The following is a 22,216-nucleotide window of genomic DNA, read 5'->3' on the forward strand; positions in this document are numbered from 1 at the left end:
CTCCACAGTCAACTCTCCCTGACTGCCAACATTACCACAACAACACGCTCCTGTAGGTACATGCTGTACAACATCAGGAGAATACGACCTCTTCTCACTCAGAAGGCGGCACAGGTTCTGGTCCAGGCTCTGGTCATCTCACAGCTGGACTATTGCAACTCCCTCTTGGCAGGTCTACCTGCTAATGCCATTCGACCTCTACAGCTCATCCAGAATGCAGCTGCTCGACTGGTCTTCAACCTCCCGAAATTTACCCACACTACTCCGCTCCTCCGCGACCTTCACTGGTTACCGGTGGCCGCCCGCATCCGCTTCAAAACATTGGTACTTGCGTACCGTGCTGCGAACAGATCGGGTCCGGTCTACATCCGGGACATGGTCAAACCGTACACCCCAGCCCGTTCACTTCGCTCGGCTTCTGCCAATCTGCTTGTAGCTCCTTCACTTCGAGCTAAATCACGACTGTTTGCTGTGCTGGCTCCTCATTGGTGGAATGAGCTCCCCATTGACATCAGGACAGCAGAAAGTCTCTACATCTTCCGGCGCAAACTAAAAACACATCTCTTTCGACTATACCTTGAATAGGTAGCACTTAAATGCCGTAGTAGCACTTAAATGTCCCTTACCGATAGCACTTCAGTAGCACTTAAATGGCACTTACGGATAGTACTTTGTAGTTTAACTTTATTGAAGAAATTGTACTTGCTTGATTCTTGTTGTTCTGAGTTTGGACTCATGGTTTAATGCACTTATTGTAAGTCGCTTTGGATAAAAGCGTCAGCTAAATGACATGTAATGTAATGTAATGTAATGTAATGGTCGCACTATTAAAAAAAGTAGCTTTGAGCACTGACAAGGGGATATTCTTTAAAAAGTAGCTGAGCTGCAACACAGTAGAGTATAGCATATTGTAACTTATTTACTTTTCACTTCACTTGCATTAGATTCACAGGACCCGGCCAAGTGAGACGAAAGGGATCTTTTATGAGTTAAGAAATAGGAAATGTCCGGCAAGCAATAATTGGGGAATAGTCACAGAAAGACATGATGGGGGAAAAAAACCCACAAGCCTTTTTGTCCAACAATGATTTTACACAAACACCATGTGTGTAAATGATCACTCGAAATACCTCTGTGGACCGATCCACCACGGTAACGTTTGTTTCCTTGAACCATGAAACCACTTTTTCAGAAGGACTTGTTGTGATTATTGCCGTCGGGACCACCGCGATACCTCCTGTTCTTTACCCCCTCCACCCCCCTCCACCCCACCCCTCTGTTTGAGGACCCGCTTTGAATGACACCCGTCTGTCCCTCTGTCGGCAGGCCCCAGAGGCCTCCACGTACGACCGCGTGTTCCACCAGGCGGAGGGCTACGACCAGAGGCTGCACCGAGACGACAGGAGACACTATAAAGGAAAAGGACTGAACATCGGCCGGGAGGTAAGCGCCACACCGTAGTTGATATTTGGGTTGCTGAGCAACTCGTTTAAACTCTCCGAGCTCGCTGATGAGCTCAACGTTGAGTTGAATTAATCTGACAGGTGTGTTTGGCCCACGCAAGATATTAGACTTGTCTCGACCTATTTGGAATTATTGGAAATAGTCTCTATATTTCTGCTTATTTTAGTTTGTTAAGAAGTCGTGGAACTGACATTATTTGAAGAAACGACGCCCCCGTCACTACGGCAACATCTTAAACTTTAAAATATCTTGATCTTATCTTATAATGCATTATTTTATGCTTATAGCACTGTCAAATTATTATCATAACACATAATAAAGCATTGATAATGACTTAATACTTGATTCTAATTGGTCATTAACAGCAGCGTTATTTCTTCATAGCAGTTACAATGGCATTGAGTGACCACCAATTATGAAGCATTATGACACCGACTCATTCAGTGCTGTAAGCCTATAAGCAGATTATAACACATGAAACGTATGTTTATAATGCAGTATAGACGTCAATGTGACAGCAGGTAATTCTATCACACAAATGATACGCTAGTATTTATAATTATTAATCACTAAAAAGTAACATCCATGGATGAAGACTTCCTTCCTTTTGAGTTGACCCACCATTGACTCAGTGGTACAATACTATGAGTTTCATATTATGAGACGATATGTTGCTTTGATACTTTTATTTATGCTTTATTTTTGTGACTTATTGACACAAGTGAGCATCTCAAGGTACAACTATGTAAAGAAAGATACAGTAAACATCCAAAGCAGACAGATCACAAAACAAGTGCATCATAGAGTGTTTAAGCATAAATAGGACAGATGACCTGAAGAGGTACGAGGTCATATAGTCCCAGGTAGGCTGCTCACTTCCTTTGGTAATGGCTCCCAGGTGTTTATATATATAAAAAAAACACTCTCAATGGAGCTTTTGAGAGTGCATCTAATTTTCTCCAGCTTGACATTCAGCGTCACATCTCGCACTCACTGATTATGTGACGGAGAGGTTAAATCATGTCATTTAAATAAAATGGAGTTGTCTGGCTAATTGAGAGGAAAAAAAGGGTCATCTCAAACTGATAATATACCAAAGATATTAACCGTGAGAGCGTAATATTACAGCCGCGCGCCTTGGAAATTATGTCAAGAGCGGATCACCGGGAAGGGAACAAGTTACGGCCAGTTAACACATGGAAGATGGGGGTGGGGGGGGTCACATATCAGGCCGAAGTTTGGAGAGCCTATTTATAGTCTGTGGATTTAATCAAGTTTTAACTGGTGTTACAGTCCAGTAATGACTTTGGAGAACATTGCCTTACAGCGCTGGCCACCTACGCACTCGGCACACAGATTTAAGCATGGCCACTCTCCTCGGCTTATAACACCTTCCCCCGGTGTTTTCCTGAAGCTCGTTAATGCAAACAGAGAATTGGCAATATGGCTTTTCGGAGTTGTTTTCATACACGTAAAATGTCAGTCGAATCACAGGGTCTGAAACGTGAAGCCGGTGCTTCTCACTTGATTTGTGGCCTCGTGTAAACATTGTAAACGTGACTTTATGGTCTCAAATCGCTGGCTTTACTTCTACTTCAATAACAGCATGATGTTCATTTAGTAAATGATGGTCCCATTTTGAGTAAAATAGAAACACACACACACACACACACTTGGAATTACAGGGAGTCGAGAGGCTGGCTCTCAGCGCTGCTAAATTGGGACATTTCTGATTACGGAATTCACACTTGTGAATGTGAATCAAAAATAATGTATTGTTAAAACTATTCTGACGCTGATGGCGGCGTGTTATTCTTTTCCACTCGTTCTCATGCAAATAGAAGCCCAGCGGGGTGTGTGTGTGTGTGTGTGTGTGTGTGTGGGGCGGGGGGGGGGGGGGGGGGGGGGGGGGCACATTTACTGATCCACAACCGCACATTGACGAGTCCCCCCCACCCTCTTAAATACTATTTGTAATATGCATTCTGTCTCTGTCTTGTCATCCCGCTCAACAGGAGGAGGAGTCCAGAGTGATACCGGTGTGCTCTTCTGCAGAATACGGCCGTCGACCCGTTCACGACCTCTACCAGACGAGCTCGCAGCACGCGCGCGTGGATTGCATAAACACAGAATTTTACAGGAAGAACGGGATCACCTGGAATGTGGCCGAAGTATTCGGATCGGTGACCCCGTCTTGAGAGCATCGCGGGTGTTGGTTCCCTCTGAGAGAAACAATAAACCGGTGTTGGAGCATGTGGATTTCAGTTCAGTTGATGGGTCCATTCAAACTTTTTAACCTTCATTTGGAATCAGATGGTATTCTTGATATACTGCTGTATTGTATCCTGGTCATAAGTGAGATTTATTTTTACTCAAAGTGAAATGTGATCTTTCAAAAGAATAACAAGATGTGAACATTTGCAGGAAGCTTGTGCGACATTTTCTAGTTTGAGGCTGAAATAACTCCATCAGTATGGAGTGCAATTTAAAAGTTCAGAGGGTGCAGACAGACTATAAATCCAGAAATGTCTTCCAGTTATTGCATTTTGATATTGCGCATGATATCAAAGATCAGTCTTGTTTCAGTATAATAAGTCGCTCGGATTAAAAAGACTGAATGTTCTCGGGGAAAAGAATAATGTGAATTCTTAAACAGAAATAGAGACTCACATAAACATATACATGCACATATACTGTATACATGTATGCACACATACATCCAAACATATATGTATACATAGATATACTGTACACATGTATACACATATGTATCCGCATGTATCTAAACATACATATATATGTGTATGTTTACATATATGTTTAGATGTATGTGTATATGCAGTGTGCATATATATATATATGTATGTATGTTTAGATACATGTGGATACATTTGTGTGTATGTGTATGTTTAGATGTATGTGTATATATATATATATGCACACTGTATATACACATGTGTATATACATGTGTATATATCTGTATATACACATATATGTGTATATATCTATATATACACACACACATATATACATATATATATATATATATATATATATATATATATATATATATATATATATATGCACACTGTATATACATTCATATAAACATATGTAAACACACACATATGTATCAACATGTATCTATACATACATACATACATACATAAATACACACCGACACACGTTTCACTTTTGAGGACTCCCCTCGGTTCTCTCTCATCTTTCTAACTCTTGCTTTATGTGCTCAGTTCTTTCTCTGCATCACTGACGTTCTGGATTCTTTGTGTCTATTAATCCTGAGCCCACGCGACTGAGACCGACCTCCAACATAACAGGAGCGCAGACAGCTCTCATTTGCTTCTGCCTTTGTACTCTGGCATAAATAGACCATTTATTATTAGAAATGATACAGTACAGTGTTTGAATCTGTTTGGCGTTAGAACTGCAGTGTTTATTTAGGAGGATTTGGAGCTTACACACAAGGTGTTGTTTTCAGAAGGAGGAGGAAGAGGAAAAATAACTGAGTAGAAATGTAAATGTCGTCTCACAAATTGGCGCGTGGTCACAAAATAAAACAATGGTTTCACGCCTCAATCAGCAGACTCGTCCTCGGAGACTTCTGCGTCGCCCCGCAGTGAACGTAGCTCAGTGCGTCTCACCTGGACGGCCTTTGATCAGCACTCCATGAATCAGCAACACAATTCATGTCATACATTTAAAATAAAACACATAACTGATACGCTCGGATAGTAATCGTGCAACAGAGCGCCACAAACGGTGACGATTGGTATCTAGGCCAGAGGGTGCATTGATGAAGGTGAGTTACACAGGACACACCATCACGTTATATCTTCATGGCGGAGAGTTAGATGAGATGATCACTCTCATATCTGTCCATTTACCATGAAGCTGCAGACAGCAGTAGATTAGCTTATTTTAGCTTAGCACAGAGACAGGAAACAGGGGAGAGCTCTGTCCGTTGTTCATAATCTGCCTACCAGCACCGACAACACTCATTCATAACATGTTATATTGCGTTAGTGCAATCTGAAAAAGGTAATATGCCATTTCAGGCCAGCTATTTCCTCTTTTCAAATCTTTGTGCTAAGCTAAGCTAACCGGCTTGTGGTCTAATGCAGTCGCATGTTTGATAAATACAATAAAGCTGCCAAATGAAAAGCTAACGACCTTACAAGCACTTTGTGAGCACAAACAAATGCACAAAGACAGAGGACGTCAATTTATATACAAATGTTTAATGAATACCAAAAAGGATCGCCGTGGACATTTACACACACTGCTGTTTGTTTGGTTCCAGGTGGATGATATAAATACAGTTCACAGGTTTTTGGCAAACTACCCAGCACACCGCCGATGCGTTGGCATCAACTGCTCGATATGACAAGAAGCTATTGTAACATCCATTTGGAATGAAATGGAACAAACCGGTTCACAGTGCCAACCATGCAGATACATATATATATATTATATATATGCTATATATAAAAACACGGCTCAGTCTGCTCAAGTATAAGGCTCTATAGCAGTGCAAAACACTGGCATGGGTATTCAGCTCCGTGTACTACTGTACAGACCGCGGTCCTTGAGAGCCGCTCTAATTTGGCAACCCTCTCGTTAGTCAGGCACTCCTTTAGACAGCGAAGAGGCTCCTCGGAGCAAAGTCACTTCCACTTGAGGTGTGGAACACGTCCAGCGCTGAAGGGGCCCCTCGGCCCTCGCTCTACATTGTGTTGCTAAGGACAGAAGCGGTTCTCGACGATCCCCGTTGCGCTGCTGGTAATGGAGGGGGGTGGGGGGGGGCTTTAAAGTTGCGGAGCGTAGACGAAAAACGCTCGTGCGACCTCGAGTCTCGTCTGTTGCGGTTATCGCGGTCGCCTTCAAGGCATCACGGCCACCTGTGACAGAGATCGAGTCATCTCTGTGTGGACAAAGTAGGTCTTCAGCTCCCCCTTGCCCTTCACGTTAATGATGCCGCGGCACGAGCACATGTAGCCGAGCGTTGTTAAGATACGACTCGTCTCCTCCGTCACCTGTACGGAAAGAGCAGAAGGAAACGTGACTAGATTAGGGAGTTCACGTGCGCACTGGGTGACAACGCACCTGTGTTCTGTGACGCATCCCACCTGTATTTTTCCCAGCACCCCGGTGGTCTCCATCCTACTGGCCACGTTCACACTGTTTCCCCAGATGTCATACTGCGGTTTCTGGGCCCCGATTACTCCTGCAATCACCGGCCCGTGGTTTATCCCTTTCGACAACAACAACAACAACAACAACAACAACAAAAATCACACGTGGCATGGCTAATTTTTTCAGAATGACCACGTGTCGCTGCCGCCGACAGTGAATTTATGATAATTTACGGTGAGAAGATGCAGTTCTCACCAATTCTGAGCCTGAAGTCGTTGAAGGAGTGTTTGTTGATGACGTCGAGCTTCCCCACAAGAGCGAAGGCGAACTCCACCATGGTGCCGATGTGCATGTACTGTCGGTCATGTTCCTGAAGGGGGGAAGGAACAAGTTAACGGTAGCCGAGCGGACCTCAACGCGTCATTGTCAAGACTGTAAATGCAACTGTGGCAACTTATTGATTTCTTTAGTAAGTAGCGATGTAATGAACGGGATAATATACAGCGAGCCGCTCATTGTTGCATAAATAACCCTCTTCCGGGTGATTTAAGACCCCCTCCGAGCCCCAATGTGGGAGATGTTACTAAATTAGCAAACGTCAGCGGCTCTGTTCGGGTTATATGTTTGGATTTGGTCCCGTTTACACTCCAGCAGCACCAGCCCTGGTTCCCTCTGTCATCAGTTACGTTTCCTCTTCAAAAAGGGAAACGTAGTTTTTAGAAATAAGGAAAAATAAAAGGAAAAATTAAACCTGGGTTGCTATTTCTTTTTATACCAGAGTTAGCAATAATGAGCTAGCTAGCTATAGTTCATACATCTTCTTGTGTCGTCATTTCAGACGCCTGCTTCTGTGTGCAATAAAATACCCGTTGTTACAAATATGACACCTCTAAAGACTTTAAGAGTTGTAAATCTGCCATCGTTTCATGCCAGAATGTAAACAGTGACTAACAAGGGAGGGGTTTTAGCATTCTAAGAGCATATTAGGCAGATTTATTTTTATTTTTCTGAAAACGTGTTGCCACCTTTTTAAATGGTGATCTCATTTGCCTCCAGTGACTACACTGATGTATTCAAATTAATGTAGTGACGAATCACTGGCGCTCGAATGTTGACGTGTAGCACATTTTTGAAGGGGAAACCCACACGAAGCGCCTAATAATATATTTGGCCAGCAATAAACACTTGAATGCTTAAGCGTCGTCCTGTTTTATGCAGAGTATTTCTTTTAATATGAGCTCGAGCTGCCAAAACCATTTTAATAAGCTAGCAAAACCGTGACCCTAAAAAGTAGTTTATTAACCTAATCTTTGCCTTAAAGAGTAACTTCGGTATTGTTCAAACTGGACTCCTATTATTTTCTCAAGTGAAAGTAATGGGCACAATCATTTGCAAATTGCAGCGAGTTCAATTGCGCAGCGTCACGGTGACATTACTTCCTCTGAAAGTGCTGCTCTTTGCCACCGACGGGCTCAGAGTGTTATTATAAGTGTCTGTCAACAATATGCCATTACAATGTTATCCAGGAAAATAGAGATGGAGGACATTAACCTCAGGAGTTAAGATGAACGTTACTGCGGGATCACTTTGTGGTTTAACTCCTCTCACTTTCTCTCACTTGCACACAAATAAGTCAAATAAAAGCTAACGATAAAGAGCAATTCACTTGACTTCATTCTTTGCAGCTCGATGAGGTGTTGGACACAAACGAGACCTGTGGAAGTTAGCTTGCCAACAGTCAGCTAACGTTAGCTAGCCAGTGCATTTTATCCAATATGTTCATGGAATATGCTAATTCAATTTGAGCATGACTGGATAGTGCAAATTCAAAGTAATAATCAACGTGTGTGTGTGTGTGTGTGTGTGTGTGTAAAGGCGTGCCTGTGCACACTCCGGTCCCGGCGTCACATTGAGTCCAGTTGCAGCCATGTAGGTGCTACCGATGGTCTTTATCTTCTCCACTCCGCTGAACTTGGGCTTGGACAGCAGCTGAGGACCCACGAAGGACACCGGACATTACGTGAAATGCACAGGCGGAGGAAATGACATCAGCGTTAATCAGCCAGCGTGGCTGCTTCTCAAAATAAATCTATAAGCAGGATAATGAGTGTAAGAGTAAAGGGTTTACCTCATCAAAGTCTGCTATGATCTCGTTGAGAAGACGGAGGCACTCCAGTCCTTCCTTATTGACGTCAGACTCGGTGTAAAACTCTTTGAAGTCTGGGATGGAGGCGAACATCATACACACCGACTCGTACGACTGATGATAAAGGTCCTGATAACGAGCAAGAAGAAGAGCTAGATATGTTGTAATGACCGAGCCCCGGCGGAAGAAAGTTAAAAGGTGAACAGCGTGCGGTTTCAAGGAGTCCCAACCAAGAAGATCTATGAGCTGGATAAATACATACAATTAAACTTTAAATCATCTCAAGGCAGGGCACATTTCAACAACAAGGCAATTCAAAGTGCTTCACATAAAACCATTAAAAGTGTCAAAACATAATGCAAAAGAAAAGAAGATTTAAAAACAGTCGGTAAAACATAGAAATGTAATAAAAGTTGCAGTGCCATTTAAAATCTACTAATATCCTTGAGTCTGGTTCAATTAAAAGGCAACAGCAGATTTAAAGGGGCTGAGGGTCTCTGAGGGTCTCAGCAGACCTGCAGCTTTCAGGGACCTTGTTCCAGATGTGAGGAGCAGAAGAACTGAGCGCTGCTTCTCCATGTTTAGTTCTGACTCTTGGAACAGGAAGTAGACCAGTCCCAGACGACCTGAGGGGTCGGGATGGTTCATAAGGTAGCAGAAGATCACACATGTATTTTATTTGTTGGACAGGAAGCCGGTGCAAAGGGGACACTGGGTCACCACCCTCATCAGAGGAAAAGACAGAAGTGAGAACCGAGTACCGAGTGAAACCAACAGTGTGCAGCGCTGGAGCGAGTGAGGAGGAAGTGTGGGAATTTAAGTGCGTCAGGCAGGAAGGCCACATCCATTACAGCATGAAGAGTGGAACAAAGGGAACGGAAAGATGAAAGAAATATGTTGATTTCATTATTCTGTGAATATGAATGATGCAAACAACATGTGTTGAGAAAACAAATAAATATGCTGATAAAACATGTGAATCAATAGCACATACTGATAATGGGGATGTATCCTCTCATGTTGAAATGAACAGTTTGAGAAATGCACTTTTTTGCTTTCTTATAGATTGTTAAATGAGACGTTAAATATCACTGTAATATGTCGGTAAGATAAATATACAGGCAGCAGCCATTTAGCTTAGCTTAGCACAAAGACTGGACACAGAGGGAAACCGCTAGCCTGGCTCTGTGCAAAAGTAACACAATTGACCTGCCAGCACCTCTAAAGTTTACAAATGAATTCATTAAATGATGTAGAATACTTAAACTGAAGTGGAAACAACACAACTAATTGCTATGTGACCGGGGTCACGCGCTGCACTGACTTTGTGGACTTTATTTCAGTAGCTAACCGGCTTCTGGACAGCTTGATAACCTTGAGAACCTTGAATGGTTCAGAGACTTTGTTCCCTGCATTCGGATGACTTTTAAAGAATGGAAATAACAACATAATAAGCACACTGCAGCAGCATTTTTACATTTATTCTGTATTCTTTCCTTTGAAAGTAAAAGATAATTCATCCATCCGCCGTGAATCTCTGGCTTCAATTATTCATCCGTTTTCATTTATTTTTCTGAGGCTTTTAGAGTCGTACGCCTTACACGCGCCGTGCAGTGCCAGAAACAGGTCGTGGGAACGAAAAGGGGAAGGAAAAAGTGCGAAAATTCCTCTCAAATCGCGAGATGCGGGTGAATTGTGCCGCAGAGGAAAATGGAAAACAGTCTCGGGAGAAAAGACGTCTACAGACTTTACCACCGTTGCATATTTCCCAAAACAAACTGTTCCCTTCGACGTGAAGATATAAATAAATCATGAATGATTAGTACAACAGACTCTTTTTCATGCGAACGTCACCTCATTTTTCCAGTTGCGTCCCAGGAAGTGTTCGGCGACATGGGCAGGTAAAACGTTCTCCAACAGAACCCGGTTGAGGTTCTCCATGGTTTCGATCTCTTCGCACTCCCTCTTGAACTTGTCCCTCCACAGGAAGTCCAACCTACAGTAATATTCATTCTGTTACAGGAGGACACAAGAGTAAAGAGACACTTGTGTCATTCACACCCAGCACGCTGCTCCAAAGCTTCACAAGAAACCAAGAAAAGAAACAAACAGTGTCATCTTCCCCTGATGTTGCATACAGAAGTCCTCCAGCTAAGTGATGCGGGAGCGCTTCTTAAAAAGATAGACTGCCTGCATTATGCTCTAATAATTTCCTCGTAACTGGAAAATATAAAGGATTTCAAGGAAAACCTAACCAACTGAAATTAAAGCGCTCGCTTTGTATTCATAGAAAATGAATGTCCCAATAAAGATGTTTTGCATAAAAAGGTAGCTGTCGCTTCTTTCTTTTCTTCTATGTTTGGGTTATTCATGCTTGAAGGAGTTTTCTTATCTATTGAGTTCAAAACATCAGAGGAGAGCGCGCTTGTGGATCAGATGGGGTCCCCTGAACACACCATCAATATGAGCTCCAGGCTAGCTATGGGCACAGTGTGTGTGTGTGTGTGTGTGTGTGTGTGTGTGTGTGTGTGTGTGTGTGTGTGTGTGTGTGTGTGTGTGTGTGTGTGTGTGTGTGAGCCCTCTCAGTCTCCTGTGAGATATATTTCATGTCTGTAGTTGTCTGGATGATGCATGTGTGCGCGTAATATTTTTCCCTCGAGGTTTAAGTGGTGCCAATTTTTAAAAAGCCCCGAGACGCGTCGGCTCGAGATCTTGTGCTGTGGCGTTGACATTGAGGCGGAAACATAAACACAGATGGGCATCTGTGTTTATGTTTGTAGTGTCTGAACACATCGGTACCTCGAGGAGTTGAGAAAGTAGGCCGTTTAGAAACCAGCCAATGAGCTTTAGCTCCATGGCGCATCTGTTCCTTAGGGATGAATTACAGATGCGTCCGTTCTCCTAACCGGCTTTCTCCTCCCTCTGACATCATGCTAGAAATGAGCTCATTGGGGTTGACGGTGATCATGTTTGCAAGGCACAGAACAGCAGGATAAAAGTATTTGAGATGGATGCAGCCAGGCCTTGTGCCCTCATATCGAGGAACCCATTGACATACGTCTGCGTGCTTCTGACACCTTCTGACCCACTTCCAGAATTATTTTGAGGATAATTGATAAAAGCATTTTACTGCACTAATTTATACCCAAACAGCACGAGAAAGGACGAAACCAATTAACCCCCGAAAAGACCTCGATAAGAGCGCAGCCCGGAATACGATACGACAGCAACAAAGAGTTCACCACAGCAAGGAAGTGATGTCAGATGGATACTCTCCCTCTCTTCTGGTGACTGTGACCCAGAACGGGAACAACACACGGAGCTGTTTGGACTCAGCGGAGCCACAGTTTTTGGGTACAGAAGCTCCGGGGAGAGTCTTTCTGTCCAGAACATCTGTTTTGGGGTCAGAGATGACGGATGGTACCCCCGAAAAAGAAAAACCATGCAACACCAAATCTGTGTCAGCCGAGTTTAGCTCTCAGAGGAGATTGAGGCCGGGGGGCCGGGCCGGCTGCTCCAACGCCACGGAAATATCCATCTGAATAAGTATTTTGATCCTTGTGAGCATCTTGACCGCAAGGTTTACTTGCAGTGAAAATCATTTAAATTCCTCTGGTAGAAAGTTTCTCCTCTTGCAGAAATGTTTCGTACATAACATTCTGTGGCAGCGACGAGTGGCCTCACAAGATCGATTCAACTGGAGTAGAAACCCGTGCTGTAGATACTGACACTAGCATGCGAGAGGCATCAAAAGTACATTTCTTACATGTTGCATCAACCGGGCGACAGCGTAGTTTGGTCAGAAGTGAACTGAGAAGCGAACAAATTGCCTTGGCTTTCCACCCGTGAACGTGAAAAAGGGGGAAATGCAATGTGTTGGAGCTCGACACTGACCGCTATCTAAAGATGCATCTACGAAACGAGAAGAAGAAGAAGAAAAAAACAGTAATTTTCAGCTTCTTTTTTTTTTGTCAGCGGCTCATTTTGAAGAATGAAGGGAGTCGTGGAAGAAGGAGCTGTGAGAGGAAGAGCTGCAGACTGAGGCAACTAAAAGGGCTTCCTCTTTGGCAGACTGGTGCCGTGTGCAGCATGAAATCATATCACGCTGCTCACAGAATGGTGAAAAGGGACAATTATTATCTAACTTCCTTATTACAAAGACACTAGTTTATGTTGCTGCCCCCTGAAGTAATACCACCAGTGAAAATGACTAAAATCTCAAGGATTGTGCACTAGAAGAAGATGACTGACCTGCCTGGCTAACACCAGCAGGGTGACGAAGAAGATGAACAGCGACACGGAGCCCATCGTCTTTAGATCCTTCAGAACTCCTGGTCTAGACAAAGAGAGAATATAATGATCAATTAATACAAATGTTGATCGTCTGGAGTCAAAGTCTGGTAATATCGTAGCCAAGTCCTGATTTAACATCTCCCTCTGTGCCATTGAACTCCATTGTTTTCCAAACTAAGTGCATTCAGACATGAAGTTCACCAGGATAGATCGTTGAACTGCGACTCTGCGCTGTATTTAAATTAGAAATGCACGTTTCCCCAGATTTGAGGAAAACAATATGAAAAAAAAATCAATAGTCCAGTATGATATTTTAATTATTTTGGAAGCAACCTGTGTCTATTTATTGATGTGAATGTAAAATAAATGGAGCATTAAAACTATAAAGCATGCTTTAATTCAACAGGAAATAATTGTCATCCTTTGTTTTTGTTAGTATTGCCCTGTTTAAGTACACCCTGTGGTTGTCATGTATCATATGTATGCATATATATATATATCAAGTTACTTCACAGAACTGAGATAACATAATGCAGTGCCAGCGTGCCTTCTGAAAGTGTAAATTGATGCTTGTTACGACACAAAATTGATTTATTAAGCCGTCCTGGTATTTGCGTTTTTATTTAGCGCTACCTAACAAATCTATTAATATGCCCCGGTGCTTCGGCAACAGAACAGAACACTCTTGGTGCTTGTTAAGCTACGGTGAGGAAAGAGAAACAGAAGAGAGTTGGAATAAAGAAAAAAAAAGAAAAGTATTTCTTCCCCCATCCTTCCCGCTGCTCTGAAAAAACTTTTTGCATAATGTGATTTCTTCAGCAGTGCGACTCCAGCTGTCAGTCAGACGCAAGGAATTAATTCAGCTCCATAAACAGCAACTGCTGTTTTCTCCTTCTGCCTCTCCTTCCTCCTCCTCCTCCTCCTCCTCCTCCTCCTCCTCCTCCTCCTCCTCCTCCGGGGCTACACTTGATCGACAGTCAAATGGGATATTTGCACCTCGGCGGTACTTTCGTCCCTCAGGGCCAGCGTCCGGCCTCATTAGTCTGCTTAATAGGTTTCGCTCAATTGATGCTCGCAGGCTGCAGGGTCAGAGAGATTATACCTTTCAGCATAATTCAAGTGGTACCTCAGGACAGGCAGTTTTTTTGGGAAAACCTAAAAATAGATATAGAATTTCAAAGTATAGCCCCCCCCTGTCCCCAATCTCTGTCTTAAGCCCCTCCCACCAGACGAACCCACAGGCCATAGGTATGCGCATCATACAGTAACTTAAGTTATTACCTAGATTAGACATGAGTTGTGTGTGTGTGTGTGTGTGTGTGTGTGTGTGTGTGTGTGTGTGTGTGTGTGTGTGTGTGTGTGTGTGTGCAGCTCGCGGGTACCTATCAAGTGTGTCGGTTGTATACAGCGCTTTACTATATCCATCCAGCAGGGAGGCGTGTGTTTGAAGGATAATGATGTTGTAGATCACCACAGCAACCAGCATGACCACCATCTTCAGCTCATAGTTGATCCTCAGGAACACTGAGCACGATACCAGTCCCAGTATACAGCAGTAGATGAAGTACTGGGGGGAGAGGGATGGGGGGATAGCACCTTTAAAAACAAGTTCAAAACAAAGCAAAGGCAATAAAACAACAGGAGGTCCAACAGTCCAACCAAAGCAAGACAAATGAAGGTCAATGTAAACCCTGATAAAAGAGAAAAAGACTCAAATTAAACATACCACAAATCAAAATCAAAAAAGACGACATTAGATGAAAGCCAGTCTTTTAAATCTCATCTTAAAGCCCTTTTAAAAAAATGTTTTTACAGATCCTCATCTCCTCAGACAGGTCAAACCCGAGGGCAAAAGCACGGTCACCTTTAGTCTTCAGCCTGAGGACTCAGCTGGCTCATAAGGGGTCAACGTTTCTTCTATATCTTTTGGGGCCTGACCCAGATGTGCTTTAAAAGTGATCGACGGAAAACCAACAGAAGTCGAGCGAGAGAAGCCGGGATTGGGGCGATGTCGTCTGTGTCTGTGTGAACAACAGGTGGTGCTCGGCTAGCATAGAACCGATGGTGGTGTAATGTGGACCCTTCTACTTGCCAAGAGAGTTCAGTGCATTGTTTACACTGGCTGCTGCATGACATCATCAGTAAACAAAAGACTGGACACCCGGACGCTGTGTTTACTACAACCGGTGACTTCAATCACCGCAACCTCACATTTCTTGATTGTGCAATACTGTTCTCACATTTCAGTGCCTCATTATTTGTTTAATATATCTTCTTATGCTATTAGCATTTACCCCTTTTTGCATTCTTAATTTAAATTCTATTTTTTATAAATCAGACAAGAGAGAGAAGTTGAAGTGCCGTCTCTCGGAATCATTTTCCTTTGTCACGGTGAAGAGACGCAGCCTCCCTAGAAGATGTAGAAACAGACATATTTGCTTGGGGAGTTGCTGTTGATCCCAAAGAAGATGATTACAGCGTTATGGAGAAATGTGGAGCGAAAATATTAAAAAGTGCACATTTGATGGAAAGCACAACAGCCAAACTCCAGCTAAGGACTTACCTGGTTATAATTCAGCCAATCAAGCCTGATAGAGGAGTCTCAGTGGAGGGGGAGGGGTCGGACTGGTGTCTCTCTACATGTAATTGGAGCCACGCGGATGTGACTGCGGATGTGTTCAGGTGCATGTGTCGTGAAGGCACAGTGACAAACCCCTAACCCTCTTCTCTTTAATCTCCAGAGTTTTTCCAACGGGGATACGAAGAAGTGTCTGATTGAAGATAAGGGTAATTGCGTGCGGGTTAAAATGAGGTTAATTGGGTGTCTGTGACGTCTGTGGGAAGGGAATCCGTACAAGATGAGTTGTGTGATCGATGTGCCGTATGTTCACTTCTATATGATTGCGTAAGGAAAGATGTAGGGGGGGGGGGGGGGGGGGTAAGCCCTTTGATGTGGCGTTTGACGATGCGTTTTATATCAATGAGCCCGAGCTGAAGGGGGCAGGAAGGGAGAGACCATAGAGACGGAGCTGTGTGGCGGAAGGAGCATCAAAGAAAAGTTTCTGGGATGGATGCTCCAGATAAAAGAGGAAACTCTGCATCCAGAGGAAGGATTGAAGTGAAAGAAAGGGATCAACAGCGCGGACAAACGCAGATCATCACTAGTGCGGCTTTTCTTTCGTAGGACAGCGCAGAAAGAAGAGAAGGGACTCCATTTGTTTGCACAGGAAGACACCAGAGAACGGTTAATGGTAAATGGACCCGGACTTTTATAGCGCTTTTCTAGTCCTCCGACCACTCAAAGCGCTTTAACGCTACGTGACATTTAAAAGAAGAAAGTTACGCGATGCGCTACAACGAAAGCTGGAATAGTTTAAACCCAAATGTTTTAGATGAACTGTCAACTCATTTAAGTTGTTTCTGTGGATGCTGGTTGACTTTCACCTTCTCCCCTGTTGTTGACCTCTCCCTCTAAGTACTTACCGGCAGGTAAAACTTGTTTTCTCCCGTGTTTTCGTCCAGGTGGTCCAGCAGGCTGTCGTTGGTTCGATTCCCAGGGGGAGAAGTCGTCAGGACGTCCTCAATGGATCCTCCAGGCTCCTCCACGAAGAACTAGGCAAACGAAACAAAAAAACGGGAGGATCACTGAACCGGCACATGCAGCTACAACTGATTTACATTGCGTTTGCTTTTTAAAAAGGCTAAAAAACGTCTTTTGATTGTGTGGAGAGATGATTGCAGGAACACTTCCCATACATTAAGTCTGGACCTAGTTACACGCATCATATGCATCATTGTATCCTTTCAACATTCACAGGTTTGAGTCACATACACGTATTCAGTTAATAATGAGCTATTTTCAAACAAGCACACACACACACACACACACACACACACACACACACACGTCCTCCCGTGTGCAGGCGATACAGATAGAATCTCTTTGTGGAATGAAATAACTTTTGCATTCAATTACAAAAATGTGAATGTTCAGCAACGCACTGGTCATGTGTTTTAATCATTTTGAATAATAAATACACCGCGTGAGCCGTGGAAATTAATGGTACAAAGTTGCATAATATGCCTGCACTCGTATACTGTATTATGAAGTATGAATTTAAACCCCAGAGGGTTGGACACATCCACAACACCTCAACCTGCGAGCTTGCTTCTCACCATGTTGAAGACGGCCATCACGAGTATGAGAGCAGTGGTCGTCATGGTGAGGACCAATCGCAGCCAGGGGTTATTGGTGACGATGATGCGGGAGGACGTGGGGAACCAGGTGAGAGAGCAGAAGGACCCCTTCCTCCCCTGCTGAGGGCGCAAAGAAACGGGGGGAAAAAGGGGGACGGATTGGAGCAGGAAGGAAAAAACGGACATAGTGAAAGCATTTATTCTTTCTCATACTTTGGAGGTGATCATTTTCCTCTGTGGACTGTGTGGTCTCTCATGTGACCCAAATGGATATAAAGACAGTGGTTACTACGTGTAAGCATATTAAAACAAAAGGCAGAAAGTATTAAAAAAAAAAATCGGCACATTCATGCCAAACATGGATGAGCTTCCTTTGAGGGGAACGACCCCATGGAGGCACACGTATAGTTTGATTTTCCTATATATACTTTGTGTATGTGTGTCCGTATAGTCATCATAAATTCATCAAAAATTAGCATTAGATAATGACTAATTTGCATATGTCATTATAAAACATCTGAATGCTTTATACTATAAACTGGGGAAGTTTCATGGTGTCATCTATTAGTTATGTTTGTTTACCCTATTCAAAATGTAAATTCTCTTATCTTTAAAGTCTGTTTTTTCTCAGACAATGAGCCATAAACCACAGAGGGGTTTCTTCAAATATCTTTCATAGCCTGCTTTATAAAACATTGTATTCCTAAACTTGTGTTTTTTCCGAATTCTGGAGTAAAAACCTTAAATAATGTAAAAAAATTAATAATAAGGATTTTGAGACTGGCTTTATTCTAATGTTTACATTTCTGTTGTGGAAATGTTTGCAAATTTGCACACAACTAATAAACGATTGCTTGATTTGCATATTCAAACATACAATTTTCAGAAGACTTGATTTTCTTAATGTGATTAAGTGGCAACTTTTTCCATGGTGATATCTCTTAGTTATTGTTAGTTTGACTTGTTAGTTTGACTCAAATCTTCCAACGCTGTTCCCCATTTCAAAATGAACTATATAATATATAACGATGTACCAGCGTGAACGTTTTCTCTCGTAAACTTTGTGACTCGAATGTTAATTTTCCTCCAGACGGGTTTAATCACCCGTCTGGATGAAAATTAACATTCAACACTCGTTTGACGAATTGATTCACGGGGACAATAAATTATGTTTAAATCACAATCACTGAGTGCTGCACTCTTCCACAGATGAACACATCCTTTCACTATAACATGTCCCATAAACAAAACCCGTGGAGCTTCAGCACACACACACACACACACACATCGCATCGAGTGTGTTAGACACACTCTCACCAGTGACCACGGCTCTGAGTGTTAAACTGAAAGTTAGCACACATCTACAATCCTCTGATTAAACACAATTGTGAATTAACCCGTTTTTAAGTAACTAATTGAACAATTTGATATCTGATTCTGGGCCGACTCGCTGCTATATTGATAACCCTCCACTGATTAGAAGGGACCAACTCACTGTGTGATGATACTCTATATCTCTATAGGCTCTTAGGGGAGAAAGTATTTATTGATTGTCCATAAAACACTCGTGACAGGTAGTTAGCTTGTTAATAACAACCATCCCGACACTTGAGCTGCATAACGAACAGCAGCAGCGTCTTGACGGATGAACTATCGTGTGAAGGAGTTATTTTAGTAGATCCTGTCTTTTGATTGTTTTGTTTTTTTTAACCGATTAATGCGCATGATAAGCACTTTTCAAGCCGTTAAGACGCCATTACATTTGAAGACTGGTGGATCGGTGCACTTTGTTTGGATCACACAAGTCGCAAACGATGCCACGCACAGTGGCACCTTGATGCACGGGCCGACAATGAAGAAGTTGTTATTGAAAGCTTAAAAGGGCAACGCATATGGATTGAAGCAAAATATTTTATTAGATACAAGCCACTGGAATCTAACTCTACAACAAGTATAATACTAAGAATATTAGTGTTCCCTTTTCTGCAACTCTGCACGTGACAGTTTGATAATCTTTGTGATTACACTGTACTTGCAGCCAGCAAAGGTATAAAACATTATGAATGCTGAACGTATAACAAATTATGTCCACCATAAATGTTTTTTGAGATGAGCTGGCCAATGCAACTTAGGGAATTCAACCGTTGCTTCTTTCTGGATCAGCTACTCCGCCTCAACACCAGCGTAGTTAACTCCTTTCTTTTTAATGGTCCCATCACAGCCATTTAGAGCGCCCACATGTTTTATTAAGATATTAATATTTGGCCTGATGATTACGCATCACAAGAAGAAGGAACATAATATATTAATGTCTCAATATTTCATCCCACCCCTAATAAGCAGTCTAATATATCGACCTGTTGGGAAATGATTCCGTCATCAGCAGATAGACAACTGGACCAACAGGCAAATTACCATTTAAGCAAGTAAAATCTCCTTTCCAAATTCATGGTCTCACCTGTCTGTGCGTGTGTGTGTGTGTGTGTGTGTTGTAAGTGTTGCAAGATGAATCCATGCAAACCCACCAGAATGTGACCAGCAAAGCAAAGGAGCAGAATCAAAGCCAACAGCAGGAACGCTAGGCCAAAGGAGATCCCCAGCACAGCAGTTCTGCAACACACACACACACACACACACACACACACACACACACACACACATTACTTTAAACCCTCTTGGTCCCTACAGTACCATCCCGCGTTATAAATGTATTGGGGGCTCTAATGTATTCTACCCCAGACCATTAACGCTGAGTAAGCACAACCGTGGACGGTACAATACAGCAAACTGTACGTGCTTCTTAATGCAGTTACACGCAGGTATCAGGTTTTTTCTACGGAGGAACACAGCGCGGCTGATTTAAGGATCCTTGCCCGTAAAACAGATGATGTCACGTCTGAATGTGAGGGGCCAAGGAGAAGAGAGCGAGGGAGAGGCGAATCAGACAATCAATAGCCTCTCAGATACCGAATTACACCTCTGGCTCCCAGAGTCAGTAAATTAGCATGGCCGTGAATTTCTCCCCTCACCATTAAAGAGACGACACACTTTGATCCACCTCATCTATAATCAGTACGGTGCACTTTCATCTCGATCGAATTTTAAACATTCGGCCTCTTGCTCCCCTGACTCCTTTCATTTCGGCGAGGTCCTGTTGATGAGGCAGCTGGCATCAAATGACTTTTTAACACAGCTGGACTTTGCTGATGCTACGAGGAAACGGTGCAATGTAAATCCTGTGAAGGGGTGCAGACTTACTTGGGCAGGACGAGGACCTGCACTATGAATATACAGCTGAATATGAGGCAGGCGCAGGTGACGTAATACTTGAAGGCCGGTAATGTTGTGGATCTGTACTGTTGAGAGAAGCCAACAAAAAACATTGTCGTGAAATGTTGTGTAACATAGCAGCAGTGAATCACGCTTTAGGAAAATGTAGAATCAACATGAGCGTGCGCAACATAAAAACAGACCAGACTTGTATGTGGAATGAAGTAAAAACGATGAATATAATACGAGAATACAGGAATTTGAGGACAAAAGTGTTGTGTGGTTGTTGTTCCTCACTGACGACTACACAATTCCATCGATTGGCTTCCCCAGTGAACAATGCTGGCAGGTGTTTCGTATGCATTCGCTTACCTCTTTCTCCAGAGCTTTGTTGTGGAAGAACAATGAGATCCTCTGGATGTCCTCAGACTTCAGCCACTGTCTGCAGAGACAATCGAAACAGATGGATTCAGACCGTACTGAGGGACCGGGCTCTGGCTTGTTATGTGGGAGCTGAACACCATTCTTCACGGTGCCGTAATGAGCCAAATACTAAAGGTTTCAATTGAATATTTGTTTTACTTATTTCAAATAGCCCCGATTTTATGAAAAAAAAGCTAGAAAGCCTTTTGTTTGTTCCATGAATACTAAATATATGATAATATAATCATTGCAATTAGTTTGGGGTAAATAACATAAACTGTAATTTACAAACTAATTTAGTAAATAAGCTGTTGATAAGATGACAAATGTTCAATGTTAGGATGCCGGTCTTGTTCTCTGCCCAGACAATTGTTTTTGTTGCTCATGTTTATATTTCTTTGGAGACGCAATAAAAAATAAAATAAAAAGACTCCAGGAATCCACGACTGTTTTTGTTCCATTTAATTTGTAAATTACAACTGCGCATCCCTGTGTTGCATAATGACGATAAAAGACCATTGAAATGTGCCCAAAGGGACATTTTGTTTGGGCAATAGCGCTGCGCACAGTTGCAATCTGCTAAAAATAATACGCAGCCAACGAGGCAGCAGACGCAGTAGAAAATATATGTAGAAATATTGCACACGCCCCGAGAGATGCACATTTAAATACATAGTGTTATGGGAAAAAAAACCCTAATGGCTAAATTAGTAAAAAGACACAAGCGGGCAGAGTCTGTTGAAATACTTGCCGGATATCAGACAGAGCTGTTTCCACTCAGCGGGCGGATTCAGAGGTCTGGACCCGGGCCAGATGAACGGAGGTCGGGTTCATGAACCACGTCGCTGCCTCTCGGTGAACAAGTTGTGCCTCCGTGTGCCTTCTTCCAAATGCTCCCAGTGGGAGGTTTTATTTTCAGGAAACAACCCACTTTACACACCATTAAGTTTACATCGCGTTCATGTGCAATATAACTTGTTAATACTTTTCATTGTCATTGACAATATCGCTCTCATAATATTATCATGCGCAATTGTAACTGGTGTTACAATTACTTTAGAAACACTTTATATTGTCACTCTCTCTGTATTCTATCGTTGCTTCTCATCCCTCTGTTGTAAGCTTTGACCAAATCTTGGCAGAAGAATTTCCCTCGGGACTAATAAAGTTTTTATTATTGTATCTTAGCTGCGTTTTTATCTTTGCCAACTCCCTCCTCCTTGGCACCATTACAAATCACAGTTATTTTAGTTATAATGGTGCATTTT

General features: G+C 42.8%; 2 protein-coding genes across 2 annotated transcripts in view; one reads left to right on the forward strand and one right to left on the reverse strand.

The window, feature by feature from the left end:
- The window catches only part of c11h5orf49 (chromosome 11 C5orf49 homolog), a 4,837-nt gene extending 753 nt beyond the window's left edge, over positions 1–4,084 (forward strand). Inside the window, exons 2-3 of the mRNA XM_034545605.1 lie at positions 1,327–1,443; positions 3,480–4,084. Coding sequence (XP_034401496.1) covers positions 1,327–1,443; positions 3,480–3,662 — 300 coding nt within the window. The 3' untranslated portion in view covers positions 3,663–4,084. The remainder of the gene's footprint in view (positions 1–1,326; positions 1,444–3,479) is intronic.
- Positions 4,085–5,755: 1,671 nt separating this feature from the next.
- LOC117739285 (adenylate cyclase type 2-like) overlaps positions 5,756–22,216 on the reverse strand; it is a 44,740-nt gene continuing 28,279 nt past the window's right edge. The window contains exons 13-25 of the mRNA XM_034545608.1: positions 20,898–20,967; positions 20,514–20,611; positions 19,781–19,865; positions 17,235–17,375; positions 16,542–16,670; positions 14,441–14,625; positions 13,017–13,101; positions 10,620–10,778; positions 8,748–8,894; positions 8,501–8,608; positions 6,875–6,989; positions 6,613–6,737; positions 5,756–6,519 (exon numbers count right to left, since the gene is read on the reverse strand). Coding sequence (XP_034401499.1) covers positions 6,367–6,519; positions 6,613–6,737; positions 6,875–6,989; positions 8,501–8,608; positions 8,748–8,894; positions 10,620–10,778; positions 13,017–13,101; positions 14,441–14,625; positions 16,542–16,670; positions 17,235–17,375; positions 19,781–19,865; positions 20,514–20,611; positions 20,898–20,967 — 1,600 coding nt within the window. The 3' untranslated portion in view covers positions 5,756–6,366. The remainder of the gene's footprint in view (positions 6,520–6,612; positions 6,738–6,874; positions 6,990–8,500; positions 8,609–8,747; positions 8,895–10,619; positions 10,779–13,016; positions 13,102–14,440; positions 14,626–16,541; positions 16,671–17,234; positions 17,376–19,780; positions 19,866–20,513; positions 20,612–20,897; positions 20,968–22,216) is intronic.

Source organism: Cyclopterus lumpus, chromosome 11, assembly GCF_009769545.1.
Source record: "Cyclopterus lumpus isolate fCycLum1 chromosome 11, fCycLum1.pri, whole genome shotgun sequence".
NCBI classification, from domain to species: Eukaryota; Metazoa; Chordata; class Actinopteri; order Perciformes; family Cyclopteridae; genus Cyclopterus; species Cyclopterus lumpus.